The sequence below is a fragment of the Tiliqua scincoides genome, chromosome 3, assembly GCF_035046505.1.
Source record: "Tiliqua scincoides isolate rTilSci1 chromosome 3, rTilSci1.hap2, whole genome shotgun sequence".
Classification (NCBI taxonomy): Eukaryota; Metazoa; Chordata; class Lepidosauria; order Squamata; family Scincidae; genus Tiliqua; species Tiliqua scincoides.
Genome location: NC_089823.1, coordinates 192,256,691 through 192,273,848, shown reverse-complemented (window position 1 = coordinate 192,273,848; position 17,158 = coordinate 192,256,691). Strand labels below are relative to the sequence as shown.

Sequence of the window (17,158 nt, the reverse complement as noted above, 5' to 3'; positions counted from 1 at the left end):
TTCTGCAGCAGGAGTTGTAATAATAATAATAAAATAATAAAACTTTATTTTTATCCCGCCCTTCTCCCTAACGGGACCCAGGGCGGCTAACAACATATTAAAAAAAACAGATTTTAAAAACATTAATACATAGCAGATAAAAACATTTAAAAACACATTATAGAGGCCATAAAAACAGTAGTCAGATTAAAAGACAGAATAAAAGAGCAAGTCACCGAGGAATAAAGCCTGTAAAAAACTAAAAGATGTATAAAAATGTTAAGAACGCCAGAAATCAGAAGGCTTGTTTAAACAACAGTGTTTTCAGGCCTCGCCGAAAACTCTCAAGAGAGGGAGCCATTCTCAAATCAAGGGGAAGGGATTGCAACAGATTGCAATCTTTGGATTGAACTCAGATGAATTCACACTGCTTTGGTCAACTACTGTGTTCTCCCCCCCCCCCTTATGTTCATTTTTTTTTATTCAAGCCTCTGGACTGCCCCTTCCAAGCTAATAGTGTGCATGTTTGTCATAAAGAACCTCAATGGCTAGAGGTGTTTGTTTCCGGTAAGATAGGATTACAGCCTAAATCTAATTGAACACAATAGCCTAACTACTGAGTAAGGTAAATAACACCATTTTCAAACACCTGTCAATGGGGCTACTGACTCCCAAGTAAGTACTGTATACATAGGAATACAGCTTTAATGCATTACCTCCTGCCTTCATCTGCATGCTAGTTGTGACAAGGAAGACCATCTGCTGCTCTGTGATTTTTTTTTTTACCACATGATCATTTCTGTAAGGGCACACAAATCTTCTGCAGGTTCCACCATTTGTTGTACTTCTAAAGTTTCACCAATGCTACAGATTCTTACAGTGCAATTCTAACCAAATTCCTGTGGTGCGGTGCAGTCGCACCAAAATGGCCTCCATTGTATCCAGCATGAGAACAAAGGCTGCTGAAGTTCTCCCTGAGGTAAAGGGACTTTCATCTCCTTGCCCTGGGGTAAGCCCCAGCAGCCTTTATGCAACTATCCAGCCACGTCACTGGTCAGTGCCAGCAAAGTCACTGGTGCAAGCCCAAGCAGCCTTGTATTGAGCAAACAGGTCTGGGAGGAGGGATACGATACAGCAGAGGCTTCTGCCATGGTTCCCACCCCCTTCTAGGCCCAATCCACCCCCTCCCTGCCCATCCCTGCCACAGTACACCCCCTCTCCACTAGCCCACAGACAGCCTACCTGCTCTGGCAGGCACAGTCTTTTGACAGGCCAGCACAGGCCTATCCGCCTGGGCCATAAGCCTCCACGCTGCCACAATGTGCTTTACAACATGTTTGCAACAGTGTGCATGCTCACTCTACCGGCACTAAGCCGGTTAGGATTGGGCTATTAGTCTGATCCACCTCCTTAATCAGGAACTCGGAGAGCATTTTCTTGGGCTTTTTCTTCCACAATTGCATGGATGATCATCGCATTGATGGAAATGTGACAAAGGAGGAAATAAAATATTATAAATGATGACATAGGTACCTCAGGAAAAAAATCCTTCATTTTCTGCTGGAAATCAAATGTACTTTTTGCCCCTATCAAGTGATATCAGGGTGGGTAGAAATTTTGGTGACCTATTCAAAGATTGTCTTAAGAACTATTATTTCCACAAATCACTTCAGTCTTGTAAAAAATTCATGCACGCGCACACACAGTTGCCATGAATGACCACTACCATAATACTGAATATACAATACATTGCTTTTCCATTGTTACAGTGAATAATTAGTACAATCATTGTCAGGAAAACTAGCAATTAAATAGCTCCATCTCCATTCTCTAAATGCCATGTTTTTGGCCTGCAGCTACTTCTGAAATGCATGTACAAAATTGTGCCTACCCTGTAAATACACTAAATGTTCTGTGTTTGTGATGCAGTATCCAATTCATACTTTGAGATCTCATCTTTTTTTACATTTTTATATATCCTATTGTTATATGACATTTGAAACAGTTGATAGTACCAATAAACAGAGAGGATGGGATACCAAATGTCTTTTATGTACAAGAAGTCTTCAGTTTGTATGTTGAGCATAGTTTAAATTGCAATAGATACCTAGGCAACAGTGTTCTAAAAAGAGAAATTTATTTTTGACTGATGTATTTAGTAGTTTCTCATTTTGAGAAAGTACTTGTTCGATATATAGTGTGACAGGATAGGAATCCAGCTTCACTTGCAAGGGTACTTTACCTATTTTCCTCAACAAACAACTTTTTTCAATCTATCAACAGAATAGTTTTATTGGGGAGGAATTTCAAAACTGACTTGTTAACAGAATCCTCACAATTCAAAGCCATTTTACTGTACTCTTTCTGCATGCACAATGTTTCTTTCACATGGACAAAGGCAAGTGGGTGTGCATATGTATTAACAATTCAGGCATTAAAATGTATTAACAATTCAGGCATTAAATTAAACAGGTTGTGTTGTAGATTCTGTTTTGCAAGAAGCCAGATTTTATCTGCGTTTTTCTCCTCATAATGTTTTTTGAGGCCTTCTATTTCTCTAAAACTGCCAATCCTGGATATAATTTTGAACTAGAAACCTAGTTTCTAAGAAGTTTGGCATGCCTCCTTGGAAAGTTTCACAGTATGTTGTGTACCCAGTCACTTTTAAACACTCTGAAGAAGGTTACATTTACAGGACCACAAATTTAATTCAGCAGTTTGACTCTGACATCTAAATAAGAAATTACCTATTTTTTAATTCAGGTGGAATTTAATTCATTTGCAAATCATGGGAATTGTCCTTATGCAGTCATTCTTAATATGAGTGACATACAAGTGCTTTAGTATATTTCTTACTAATAAAAAGCTCACAGAGAGTCAGGCCAACATTCCTTCTGCACCTAAGGGGTTTTCTGAATACTTAAAGTGTGAGATAAAGGCAGCTAACCTCCTATAACACTTACCAGGTAAGATCTGCAAGTTAAAACTCAGATATCTGAAGTAGTGCTGACAAATTTGATTATGATTATGATCATGTCACTTTTAAATGACGTGCTTTACAAACATTGGCCTACTTAAGACTGTTTTCAGAACTATGTTAACACTTAATTTTTATCATACACAAACACATTCAGTTAATATTAAATGTTACATTCTGTGTATGTATTTATAAGTATGTGTGATTTGTCTTGGTGATCATTTTATATTGGTAATGAAGATGATCATTAATAAATGTTTATAGCTACTGTATATGGTATGTAGCAGTATTTAAGTGAGGGTGAAAAGCATGTGATTATAGCTATAATAAATCCAAAGAATAGGTTGTAAACACGTATTTTCTTAGTGTAATCTCTGCCAAAAAAAAACAACCCCAAATTTAGAATAAATGTTGTTACTTTTCATAACTGTAGTCTGCTTACTCATTGGAATATTTTGTGTTTGGAAAGTACTGGTATGTTAAAAATGGAAAGGGGGGGCATATTACCATGTCGACTGCAATTAAGGGTTGTTCAGGCAATTTTTTCTTTTTCCATTGCTAAATATGCATATATTTCGTAATGTAAAAGTGAATTTTCCCAGTAATCAGACCATGCTAGGAAGGCAAGTGAGATTCTGTACAAGATTATTTGCTAGTAGCAATACACAGTTAAGCTAATAACTTTGTGTATGTCAATACTAAGACTACAAATCATCAGGATGTATAGACTTCCATAAGCAGCTAATCTAGAAGATCTATCCCCCTCTCTGTACATTCCTACAAGTAGTAATAAGAATTAATTATACATTTGAGTAAGATTATATGCGACAGACTGTTGTTGGGTTGTATTATATATTGTCCTCACTTGGAATGTCTCTTGAATAAATTGCACTGAAATGAACAATAGTTGTGCAGAAGATGCTCCTAGTAGACTGTACCCTTGGGTTGCCTTGTATCTGGGTTATAGTGGTCAACGTTAAAGTGCAGGCATGATGACACACACACCTCATAGCCACACTTAAGACTATACTACTACTATTACTACTACAAAAGTCCCTTAACTAAAAGGCACACACATTTTTACCCCTGGAAAAATAAGACTGGTCTAAGTAACAAATTCTAAGATGGAACATTCTGAGTTAGTCTCTCCAAAAACACTACCCATCTGTTTTTGGTACCCTAGTACCAGGGAAGCTGATAATAGTCCATATAAGATAGTCTATCAAGTAACTTTTCCCCCCAGAATTGAGGCCAGCTTGCACACTTAAAAAAATAAAGTGACAAAACGTTTTGCTTGCCTTATGTTCTTATGTTAAGTGCACAGTCAAATGCTTTCAACCAAAAAAAACCCCCACCTCTGTTCATGGAAAAACAGCTGATCACAGAAAAGGCTACATGTGGTACACTTCTTTCTAGCATGCTAGTTTCCATACAGGCAGAGACTGAAACATGCAATCTCCCACCTGCAGCATGAAATACTGTAGTACATTTCAGTAAAGACATCTGCTACTCGATTCTGCTGAATGTATAAACTGAGCTGAACAGTACTGTACAATAGTATGCATCTAGACTCAGAAGTCCCACTGACCTGACTCAGCACAGTACCAGCACCAGATTATGGGGGGCCACAGGGCAAAGCTCTGCACTGGGCTCCCCATGGCACTCCCTGCTTGCTAATAGTAGTGGCTGATACCCCTACAACCAGTATTGAGGGTTTAAGGTTTGGCCTGGCCAGGTCTGAGGGTGTATATCCTTGACCTGCACCTGGCCTGCTGCTATTCTTAAAGTTCATGCTAGACCAGAATTTCTCAAACTGTGGGTCAAGATCTACCTGGTGGGTCGCATAGCACCAAGCTCAGCTGTCATTGAAAATACAAAGCTGAAAATACAGGGTACACAGCTGCTGGGCAGGGTGGGCTCCCAGTGGGAGAGAAGCATGGTACTTTGCCCTAAATTGGTCCGAAGGTGGGACACTGGGAAGGGGGGAGGGTTGTGAGGTTGAAGAAGGATCTAAGTTTGTGTTCTGCTATGACTTCTGAGCTGAAAGGTTTGAATAACAGCACAAGCTCACTGTGTATTGGGATGTTTGGCTGGTTATGGCTTACTTTTGAAGCCTAAATTGATGATTTCACTTCTGGACATGATATTGTGTCCAGGTTAATGACATCCAGTGGGCCCCAACAGCTTGTCATTCTAAAAAGTGGGTCCCAGTGCTAAAAAGTTGGAGAACCACTGCTCTAGACTTTTGAGTGTGAGCCATTTCAGGACAGTGAGCCATTTAGCGGATTTCCTCTGTAAATGGCATTGTGAAACTTTTTTGTTAAAAAGCTGTGTATAAATACAGTAATTTATACTACCCAGAATGTGGCGGTAAATGGCTGTTGTTAGGATTCTGGAGTGTTTCCAGTTGTAGAGGAGGACATTGGAGAAAGGGTTTAGTAAAGGGTGAGCCAATTTACTACAGAAAGGGATTTTTTTTGCACTGGTTAAGATTCAAAAGTGGAATTCCCTGCCAGTCTGAAGTACAACTCATTCAGAGCCAATCTACACATTAGGCATACTCCCTAGTAAGTATGTATCTCTAGCACAAGCAAACTGTCTCTACTCTTACCTCCCTATATGTTCACAGTAGCAGATCCGTAGGCATTTCTGATGGCTAGTCTGTCCATAAGAACATAAGAAGAGCCCCACTGGATCAGGCCAAAGGCCCATCCAGTCCAGCTTCCTGAATCTCACAGCAGCCCACCACATGCCTCAGGGAGCACACAGGACAACAAGAGACCTGCATCCTGGTGCCCTCCCTTGCATCTGGCATCCTGAGTAGCCTACATCTAAAACCAGGAGACTGCACACAACCATCACGGTTTGTAACCTGTGATGTTCTTCTAGAAATCTGTCCAACCCTCTTTTAAAAGGCATCTAGGCCAGGTGCCATCACCACATCCTGTGGCAAGGAGCTCCACAGACTAATTATATGCTAGGTAAAAAAGATAGTTTTCTTTGCATTGTCCACAATGCAGTTTTGCTATTCTGCTTACCAATGTGTGTGAGTCAGGGAAGCAGATACAGATCCAAGGGTGCAAACGTTACCTGACTGGCTAAAGATTTGAGTGTGTGCAAGGCAGGCACCTGCCAGAAAAATGGCTGTATGACGGCAGGTGGGTTCCTCCACCCCCCATCCCCACCTTCCTGGACTTACAACTGTTGAATCTAAGCAGCCCTGCCTGGGGAAGCATCAGAACAGGGGTAGGGGAAATAGGGCTGCAATCCTATGCACACTTTCTGGGTGCACTGAAGCCCCACTGAACTCAGTGGGGTTTACTTCTGAGCAGACATGCCTAGGAGCGGGCTGCAGGTCTCCCTAGACGCAGGGAGCCTTCCAGGGCTGGTGACAGAGCCGGTCAGGTCAGGTCAGGTCAGCCCAGGCCAGCGCCCCTTCCTCCTCCGGCCCCTGCCAGCGCCCGCCCCTTCTGCGCTCTCCGCCTGCGCAGCCGCGCCCCTCCGTCGCGGTGACGGGCACGCGAACGGGCTGGGAGGCTGATGGCGGCTGCGCGCTGCGGGCGCTGGCCTCGCTGAGCGGCGGGTTGGGCAGGGCTGGTGCATGCAAAAGCCCCGGCGGCGGCCTTCCGGGGTGCCTGCAGCGAGCCGGTGAGTGGTGCCTGCCAGGGGCCGTGCGGGCGCGTATGGCGGGCGCCCCCCTCCAGCCCCAGGAGAAAGAAAGGGGGAGAAGAGGAAGCCCCGACCCGGGTGCCCACTTGCAGGAGGGTGCCAGGCTGGGGCTCCTCTCAGCCCCTGGAGCGTGCACTGAAGAGCATGCAGGAGTTTCCAGGCAACTTCATTGCAAGTTGGCGCGTCTGCAGCTCAGCCCCGGGCATGCAGGTCTCCTCAGGAGCAAGCCCACTTGCATGCTGTGGGAACTTGTTCTCCAGCGAGCGCAAGGTTGCACTTTCAGGCTGCGACCCCATCCTGAGAGCCTGCCCCACTGAAGACAGTGGGACTTAGGATCATCCTCTCAGTTCCTTCCTCTTGGAAGTGAGCCCCATTGATTTGAGTGAGGCTTCCTTTTGAGAAGGCACATGTGCAGCCCAATCTGGTGTAGATGCACCAAAGCAGTGACTTTTAACTTCTCAGTGAACTCAGTTAGGATTCATACTTGAAATCTCTGTGTATATTGACCATAAAATTCCAAAACAGTTAGTTTTGCTTGATGAATTAAAAGCCATTTTAATTCATCAAACAAAACTAGTTGTTTTGGAATTTTATGGCCAGTATATCTGCAGAGTGCTGTTGCCTCTGGCTATGATAAGCTGAGAACCTGTGTGGTTAGGATTTCCAGGGGGGCAACCATGTTCGCCTGTTCCCACAAAAACTGTGAGCCATGTAGCTCCTTGTAGACTAAGGGCCCAATCCTGTCCAACTTTCCAGTGCATCTGCAAGGCAACCCTGAGATAAGAAAACAAATGTTCCCATATCTTGAGGACACTGCTGTGACTGCCTCCTCACCACAGGATGCAGTGCATGCCCTATTGGCACAGCTGCACCAGCATTGGAAATTTGGATAGGATTGGGCCCTGAGAAACTTATTGAAATAAACTTCCATGGGTGACAATCTAATCATGCTAATCCGCACAAGGCCAGGTTGTTAAAGAGTCTTGCCATCCATACAGTTTTTGTTGTGATTACTCAAAAATAAATACCCAAGATGTAAAATGAAACTTGTTCCTCAGTAAGTGTATGTGGGATTGCAGCCTTATAGTCTTAGAGGCCACCTTATTCTCTAATGGCAGAGACTGATGTTGGGATGATAAGCATGAGGGATGGTATGTTGTGGGGGTGAAAATCCATTGCCAGCATACTGTGTCATGATACACACCTTCCTGCAGTCAGGCTTCCTCTGAAAACCTACAGTGTTGGCACTTATGAGGCCCTGAAGAAGGCCCTTATTGAATTAGAACAGGGAATTGGATGCTACTTCTTTGCAAACTAGCACACCAGTTTGATGCTCTGCTCTTGAATATCATTGTTGCAACACCATCATAATGTGCTTCCAGTCCTACAGTATCATTTGTGGTAATGTATTGGGACAGCTTTTTGTACACCCCGTCTTGCTGGCTGATCACTATTTGAACTGTCAGACTGGTGAGGAAGGGATGGTGTGTTCAGTAGGTTTCATGTTTTAAAAATTGATCACTTGTGTTTAGTTAAGTGGCCCAAGTTAAACCCAAGCCATAGGCTGGTGTCTTCATTGGGGAGTGCGAGGGTAAATAGAATGCCAAATTTAGGGCAGTGGTAGCAAGATGCAATTGTCTTGTGTACTTTCTGAGACATCTGGTGGGCCTCAGGAAGCTGGGCCTCGGCCTGATCTAGCAGGGCTCTTCTTATGTTCTTATGTCAGCTTTATAGGCCCCTAGTAGTTGTGACCAGTGTTCCCTGTAACAACTACAGGGACTGAGCAGGGCTCTAACAGCTGCCAGGAAGGAAGCTATGCAGGGCTCTATTTCTAACTGCACAGGAGACTCATCTTAGAGGGAACTCTGGTTGTGATGTCGCAAAAATCTTAAATTGTGAAATTATAAATTGAAAAACTATTGTGCCAAAGCTGAGTAGGTGACCTTATGAAATTGAGCATTCTGGAAAACACAGTTAAAAGAAGAAATTGCTGTCTTTTTAAAAAAACAGGTTTTATCTAATGCATAACTGGAAACCCAGAGCAAACTGAGAAGCCTTCAACTTAGCCTTCAACTCATCTTACAGCCACATTAGAGGAAAAATCAGACTCTGCATCTCTGACACATCTGAAGTAAGATATTTTTGTCCATCTGTAATGGCCTTCCAGTGTTTATCTAAATGTGACATTTTGGTTAGGATGGGTATTCCTCTACCCACCCTTATTTAAGGAATAGGAGGAGAAGAAGCATGGTTTATGCTTGCTTTTGAACTGAAGAAATAACTTGCAATATTGGAAGGCTCGTCAGGCTGCATACACAAACCCTCACTGTGCAATCTATATATAGTCTGCACATGTCTTACTTGGTTCTTTGAGACAGTGTAAAGATGATGGCTTTTTCAGAGACTTTGAGATGATATCAGTTGATACTGCCTATAGGACACAGGTTAAATTTTTGTTTTGTGTTTTGGTTTCATTGTGTTCTCTGGTCAAATTGGTCTCTTAGGGTTTTTATAGTTCAGAATACTGTACAATTTCAAGCTGTACAGTAATCTAGAAAAGCCAAGAGAAACACACAGGAACATAACCAGCACTGTGGCATTTGTAGGGGGGTGGGGTGAAGTGACTATGACTGTCACAGCCATGTTTTCGATGGTGCTGAGTAACAGCATATTCTCTCTCATATCCCTAGAGCAGTGGTGCCCAAACCCCAGCCCTGTGGCCACTTGCGGCCCTCAAGGCCTCTCAATGCAGCCCTCAGGGAGTTCCTAGTCTCCAATGAGCCTCTGGCCCTCTGGAGATTTGTTGGAGCCTGCACTGGCCCGATGCAACTGCTCTCAGTGTGAGGGCGACTGTTTGACCTCTTGCGTGAGCTGTGGGATGAAGGCTTCCTCCACAGCTTGCTGTCTCACATCTGTGATGCAGTAGTGGCAGCAAAGGAAAGGCCAACCTTGCTTTGTGCAAGGCCTTTTAGAGGCCTTGAGATATTTCAAGATCTTCATTCATTCATACAACTTCATCTTTAATATATTCATTTATGTAAACTTATGTAAATTTATTCAAATTTAAACTGTAAATTAATTCTTTTTTTTCCCCCGGCCCCCAACACAGTGTCAGAGATGATGTGGCCCTCCTGCCAAAAACTTTGGACACCCCTGTCCTAGAGCATTTTAAGGTACTTCTGGTTACAGAATTGGATCTGAACCATATGACAAATCTTGGCAGCACTGAGAGAAACAGTTGATATATACCAGTTAAAGGCATGACTCTTGTGATGATCCAGTGTTGGAGATGGGAAGTCTTCCTAAGACATTTGAACTTAATGTTTGGCATTTGGGTTTGTTTCTCTTTCCTCCAGTGAAGAAGCCCAACATGTCGGGAATGAAGAGAACTGTGGAAGAGATGGACCCAGACTATGAGGAGATCTCCGTGGTACATACAAATAAACGGCACAAAGTAGTTGAACAGTCAGGTAGATGTTTTAAATTTAAAACTTGAGAAGGGGAATCCTGATCTTATTGGTGAAAGTTATCTGTGAAGGTCAAGTGTCTGGTTGATGGGTCAAGAGACACCCTTTCCCTAATTTAACAATAAGAATGATCCCTGATGAAGATCTCCTGAAATGATTTCCTAACTTACCTGGGTCATGGCACCCTGTAGCCGTGGCTCCAGCAGCAAGCACTCCTCCAAAATTTTGCATGATCTTGGGCCAGCCAAGATGGCAGCATCCAGGAAAGCCGGAACAAGAGGCCACTAGGGACATCCTGTAGCACCCCTTTGAGTTTGCCATGTTGCTCTCAGACATCCACAGTGTGCAGTTTAGGAACCGTTAAGTGATTGCAATTGCCTATCAAGCAATTCATTGTCTTTTATTGGATTGTATTTCATCAGTTATTATCTGGTTCATTATTAGGTGTTCATTATATAGTAGTTATGAGAATGAGCTGTGGTGTGCCTTTTGCTCACATGCCCTGTCTTTCCTTATCCGTATGCAAGGGGAAGCGGTCAGAAGCTTCTGCATGCACTTAGCTGCAATGCGTGATGTGTCATTTTGTCCAGACCCAACCACTGTTTGTATGTGATAAGATTTGACCTGTTATTCCTAGTGATTTATTTTTTCTGTGTCTTTATACATTGTCTGGCCATTACAGCAATGTGCATTTTTTAATTATATTTTTTCTGATCATATCGTATGTACATCTTCAAAATGTGAGTAGGAGAACATAATGTGGGCAGTGGCCTAAAGTTTCTTGCACATAAAGTACTTCTTTTTGGATTCTTGAACAGCTCGAGACGCTGCAGTGCAGAAGATTGAAGCGATTATTGAAGAGCAGTTTTCCGTAGAAATGAAGAATAAAGAACATGAGATCGAAGTCATAGATCAAGTATGCAGATTTCCTATTTCTTATTATTTATTGGGAAGGAAGGCTGTCACTAAACCACATAACAAGTGTTTTATCTCTCCTTTCTTTAGCGTCTGATTGAGGCAAGAAGAATGATGGATAAGTTGCGTGCCTGCATCGTGGCAAACTATTATGCTTCTGCTAGCCTCCTTAAAGTTGGAGAGGTAAGAATTGGTTTGACTGGGCAAGGATATTTGACTTGGCAAAAATTAAGATTGTCTCTCATATGCTTGATGCTCTCAAATGCCTGACACTCACATTTCAAAACACATCCCTCCATTGAAGCTATGGAGAGAGGAATGCTTCTCCTTTACTGTCTTCAAATGTTTGTCAGCCCAAGTTATACTACAAATCAGCTTTGACTTCCAGCCAGGTAGTGTGCAATCCTGTGCATGTCTACATTTGTGTTCATTGGAAAGTTACATATAGGCTGATGGGTTCTGAGCTATCTGTGACAGATCAGGAGAAAGATCTTGGAGTGGTGGTGGACAGGTCGATGAAAGTGTCGACCCGATGTGCGGCGGCAGTAAAGAAGGCCAATTCAATGCTTGGGATCATTAGAAAAGGTATTGAGAACAAAACAGCTAATATTATAATGCCGTTGTACAAATCGATGGTAAGGCCACACCTGGAGTATTGTGTCCAGTTCTGGTCGCCGCATCTCAAAAAAGACATAGTGGAAATGGAAAAGGTGCAAAAGAGAGCGACTAAGATGATTACGGGGCTGGGGCACCTTCCTTATGAGGAAAGGCTATGGCATTTGGGCCTCTTCAGCCTAGAAGAGAGGCACCTGAGGGGGGACATGATTGAGACATGCAAAATTATGCAGGGGATGGACAGAGTAGATAGAGAGATGCTCTTTACACTCTCACATAACACCAGAACCAGGGGACTTCCACTAAAATTGAGTGTTGGGAGGGTTAGGACAGACAAAAGAAAATATTTTCTTTACTCAGCATGTGGTTGGTCTGTGGAACTCCTTGCCACAGGATGTGGTGATGGCGTCTGGCCAGGATGCCTTTAAAAGGGGATTGGACAAGTTTCTGGAGGAAAAATCCATTATGGGTTACAAGCCATGATGTGTATGTACAACCTCCTGATTTTAGAAATGGGCTATGTCAGAATGCCAGGTGCAAGGGAGGGCATCGGGATGCAGGTCTCTTGTTATCTGGTGTGCTCCCTGGGGCATTTGGTGGGCCACTGTGAGATACAGGAAGCTGGACTAGATGGGCCTATGGCCTGATCCAGTGGGGCTGTTCTTATGTTCCTGGGAAAGTATCTGTAGGATTCTAGCCTTAGATTTCTTTGGCCCAAAAAATAATTGTTCAAAATGACAGTGTCACAGTATAGGTGATGTTTGAAGCTGTATAATGAGTGAGACTTTTCTCAACTCTTGCACCAACTTCTTCTTATAGGAAACCTCCCCCTTAAAATCAGTGCTTATATTTTGTGTGTACATAAAATAGTTTACATCGGCACTATCTGCACAGGTCATCGCTTCATGGGGAATAGCTCTGATTAAAATCAAGTTCAGGGTACTGTTACAGTGGAGGCAGTATCTGCCCAGGGCCCCAGCTCTGCCCCACTGAGTGGCCCATCTCATTGTTGGGGATACTACAAAGGATGTATGCATAGAACACACAGATGCTCCTTACACCCCCTTCAGGAATCCTTGCAGCATACAAGCCTCCTCACACCTTAACTGTTGTCATGGTGGACATGGTGGGGATTCCATATAATCCTACCTGCACTGTCTGGTCATCAGAGGGGGCACTTCTGACTGTGCTGCCACCAGCAGAGGTGAGGTGGAGGGCAGCTAGAAACAGGGCCTTTTTTGTTGGTGGCTCCTCACCTGTGGAATTCCCCGTACCCTGAAATTAAGAACAGCTCCCTCTCTGGAAACCTTTCAGCAGGGACTTAGGACTTTTTATTCAAAGAGGCTTTTAACTGTTGTCATATTGGGCTGGCACATTTTTAATGAATGTGATTTTAATTGATGATCCATTGGGGTCTGATTTGTTTTATTGTTTTAATTGTTTTTGGTTTTAATGTTTTAATATTGTTTTATTCTTTTATTTGTATTGTTTTTTCTTTTATCACGTAAGCCACCTTGGGTGCCCCATTGGATGGTAGAAATCCTGGGTAAAAATTCATTTAATAGTAATTTTGCTATTAAAGAATAAAATCTTAATACCAACGTTTCTTGAAAGTTATGAAAAAAGCCATGATCATATAATTCTGCCAGAGCATACCTCAAAGGTGTTTAAAAAGTACGTCTGAACTGTTCTGAACCCAGGAAAACTGACCAGTCAATTCTCCTGCAAGCATTATGCTGTCAATTCTTATTTTCTCTTTGAATATGGACAATATCATCCAAAATTGTATGAATGGACTAGTTCTTGGGAAAGCAACCCTTTTGGTTACATGCTGTCAGCTGATTAGCTTGTTTCTTGAACTCCTTTTGTTGTTGCACTTTCTTTCCTAGCTCTGAGCTTGAGCAAGACTGAAACATTCTACCTTCTCTGTTACTTCAGGGAACCAAGGCATGTGATCCTATGGTGCTGAACCATCCATCCATCAAGAAATTCATGGAATCTCCTTCTCGATCATCCTCCCCTGCTAATCAGGGCTCAGAAACCCTGTCAGTTAACCATTCTGAGTGTGGGTCATCTCAGCATGCAGACTACTTAATGGAAAAGGATAACGGTAATCTGGATGGAGACGAGAGATTGGCAAACAAGCTGGATCTGAGAACAAGCAAGAATTCTGGTCAGGTAAAATGAAACACAGGTGTCAAATAAGATGGAGTGGCGGTGGTGTTAAAAGTTATTCTGTATCAGTGGTGGCAGTTATACATTTCCATTTCTAACTGGATGCCTTGCCTTCCCAATCTGCAGGGCTTGTTTTGTTTTCATCATCCATGGTGGGGGCATGGAAATAAGCTGTAATAGCACTGCTGTGAAGAAATGGGTCTATTCAGCATTTTGTTGCCTTGCTCTTTGCTGCCTGTTTCTTGCTGATGCAGCATTATGTACAGCAATCATTTCAAAATTACTGTGCTTGTGGTTTTGGCTTCATAACGTTACATGACTCCACACTAGCACAGTTTCTGCAACTCTGAGCACCTTCAGAACAGAAACAGGCAGGAAATCTCTTTTCTCCACTATAAATTCTGTGGCTTTCAGTGTCATGGGATGATTGCAACCCCTAAGCAGCTTTTCAGAAAGGTTATTGTTAAATACTTGTAGACTTGACCTATTACGGTCCTTCTCAAGAGTTTTTACATGCTGACCTTTTCTGCAGTTAAGGTGTGATGTGATGTGGTGTTTTTCAACTTAAAAAGTGAATCATAAGTGGTTTTGCTAATATGGGGGTCAAGGAAGAGATGTTTTTCAGTAAATGTGCTTAAGTGGATTTCTAAAAATGTTACCCTCAGGGCACTTCTGGTGTTGCAAGAGATCACAAAGCAGGTCTAAGAAAAGCTGGTCTCTCAAATGATGAGAATTCACGGCTGTTTGTGAAGAAAACCATAGTGGTCGGCAATGTTTCCAAGTTAGTATCCAATGTCTTAGTTATGTGTGTTCTTTTCCCAATTAAATCGAAATGCGGACTGGTACCAAGAGAAAAGTGGAAGAATTAATGTTGCTGGCTTTGCTGCGTAGGACAGAATGTCAAAAGCATAATTGGTGGGATGCTGATGATCTGTCATTCAACTCCAGTTATACATTCCAGCCATCAATATTGAAACTTCTTTTGCTAGAGGCCTTTAAGTTCCTGTAGTCATCATTGTAGAACAAAAGGCTGAGCTATCATTGTTTTGAGAAACCATGTCTTTGATGCTGTTTCATTTTCCCTACTTTGGCACTTCATCTGTGTCCTTCAACAAATGGATGTATTCAGAAAGCCCCAAATTAAGTGGCAGTTTGAGAAAGTGGAGTTGAATGTCTAGGGTGGGGGGAAGCAGAACTGATGAGTTGTCGATTTGGTAGTCTGGTGATGTACAGGGCCAGTATTGTCCAAAACCTGTTGGATGTCCTAAAATGCAAAGTGAGGACAGACTTATGATACACTTACATTTTTCTGATGGGCACATACGCATATCTTATTTCCAAAATGGCTTTTTTTACTATAATTAGTAAATTATAAGCAAGGATATTTCTATGCGTCTCAGAAATACTTATTTCCATGTTTTAATACATAATGTTAAGCAGAATCTAGCAATCTCATGTTTTCCCTTTTCTTGCAATGTTTTGAATGACTGAGGAAAATGATGTTGACACTGAATCAAAGTTTTGTTCATGCTTTTCAAGCAAAGTTTTGTTCATGCTTTTTTTCAACCAGATATATTCCTCCTGATAAAAGAGAAGAGAATGACCAGTCCACTCATAAATGGATGGTGTATGTGCGAGGGTCTCGAAGAGAACCCAGCATCAATCATTTTGTTAAGAAAGTCTGGTTCTTCCTTCATCCCAGCTACAAACCTAATGATCTTGTTGAAGTCAGGTAACAAACTTCTCAGTGAAACTTCCTGTTTTTCTCCATTTCCTTCTGTAAACATCCCAGAAAAGGCCAGTGAACATATGGCTTGGAAGGCAGCCACCTCCTCTCAGGGCTTGTGCACTGTCCCCAGGGAATTCATTAGGTCATGTGGGCTGAAAAAGGTGAGCGGCCTGTTGTAGACCACTCTGACCTATTAATCCTGTGCCCTTTTGCAAATTTCCACCCTCTGAGGGCTACAATGGTCCATTAATTGTTTTGCTGAAAAGCACAGTGGTCATAAATTGAAATTTTTAAGGAGTTAACTACCAGTTCCACCCCCTGCCCACGTACCACCCTGTACTTAAACATGTGTGTTTGGTTGTATAAGTTGAATACTGTAATTTGGGAGTATCTTAAACGCAAGTGATCTTATCATGAGCTTGCAAAAACATTTTCTGAGTCCAGTTTAGTCAAATGGGAGAGTGTGAGAAGTTTCAGAGTAGTATACTCATAAGTAGAGGAGACTCCAGGCACTATCCCCATTTCTCGAAGTACTTTAATAATGCCATAGTGACTTTTACTCTCTTCCTCCTGACATATTACTAGTTGCATTTTCTTTATTGTCCCTGTTATCATCTGTACTTAAGAAGACCTTGTTTGAGAATGAAATAAAGACACGACGTTTCATATAATAGGCTGTATAGTGGAAGCTTCTTTCTTGCAAAGAGTAATGGAAGGCATCTGCCATATCTTTATTGCTAGGGAACCTCCTTTCCACCTGACCAGAAGGGGCTGGGGAGAGTTTCCTGTGAGGGTTCAGATTCATTTCAAGGACAGTCGGAACAAAAGAATTGATATCATACACCATCTGAAGGTAACCTTACTACAGGGATGACACATAGATTACAAAGTGTCATTTTTGTTGCTTGTCTGAGAACTGAAGAAGTAGAGCCTGCTTTTTGTATGCTAGTCAGAGCAATTGTGTCTTCTGTAGTATGTTAAAAAAAATTATGCAAAATGCACAAAGCATTGTGTTGTTTTTTCAGGAGGGACCTCAGAGTTATACAAAATGGAAATGTAACTTTTGTATGATTCTTATGTCTCTCTTTAGAAACTGATGTTGTTCAGTTTCCAGATCTCTGTTGTCAAATGTGGCAGCAGGGTCAGAAGTCCTAACATTTCCATGTAATCTATGCAAATGTTTGTGGCAAAAGCAGTTATGTTTTTTCCTTTTTTAATTGTTTCATACAGTTGGATAGAACATACACCGGTCTGCAGACACTAGGTGCTGAAACGGTATGATTTTATTTGTTTTATCTAACTTTCTCAGTCTGTTTCTGTAAAATCTTGTACAAAGGGAATAGCAAAGCAAAATTGTGAGCAATAAATAACCATAAAGCAGTCTGCATACTGAAAGTGTAATGTAAAATGTGTTTTGTAACTGATAGGTGTTTATGTTGGTCAGCAGTTACTTTGACTGCTGTGACCAGTGTTGGCAAGTTAAGGAAATGTATGTGTTTGCCACAATCTAAAGCAAGGTTTTTTCTGTCCCCTGGGTGATGCAAGAGATGGAAGGTGAGGGACCTGCACAGAAATTGCAGAGCGCAGTGGGTAGATTCTTTCCAGTGAGGTGGAAGGAGAGGACATAAGGCC

At 42.2% G+C, this 17,158-nt stretch overlaps 1 protein-coding gene across 2 annotated transcripts in view; it reads left to right on the top strand.

Moving 5' to 3' along the window:
- The first annotated feature begins 6,499 nt into the window (after window positions 1–6,499).
- Window positions 6,500–17,158, top strand: part of YEATS2 (YEATS domain containing 2) — a 42,654-nt gene continuing 31,995 nt past the window's right edge. For both annotated transcript variants that reach the window (XM_066621853.1, XM_066621852.1), the window contains exons 1-10: window positions 6,500–6,604; window positions 8,636–8,756; window positions 9,982–10,095; window positions 10,911–11,008; window positions 11,098–11,190; window positions 13,561–13,800; window positions 14,463–14,578; window positions 15,368–15,529; window positions 16,268–16,379; window positions 16,757–16,801. In XM_066621853.1, coding sequence (XP_066477950.1) covers window position 8,756; window positions 9,982–10,095; window positions 10,911–11,008; window positions 11,098–11,190; window positions 13,561–13,800; window positions 14,463–14,578; window positions 15,368–15,529; window positions 16,268–16,379; window positions 16,757–16,801 — 981 coding nt within the window. In that variant the 5' untranslated portion in view covers window positions 6,500–6,604; window positions 8,636–8,755. The remainder of the gene's footprint in view (window positions 6,605–8,635; window positions 8,757–9,981; window positions 10,096–10,910; window positions 11,009–11,097; window positions 11,191–13,560; window positions 13,801–14,462; window positions 14,579–15,367; window positions 15,530–16,267; window positions 16,380–16,756; window positions 16,802–17,158) is intronic.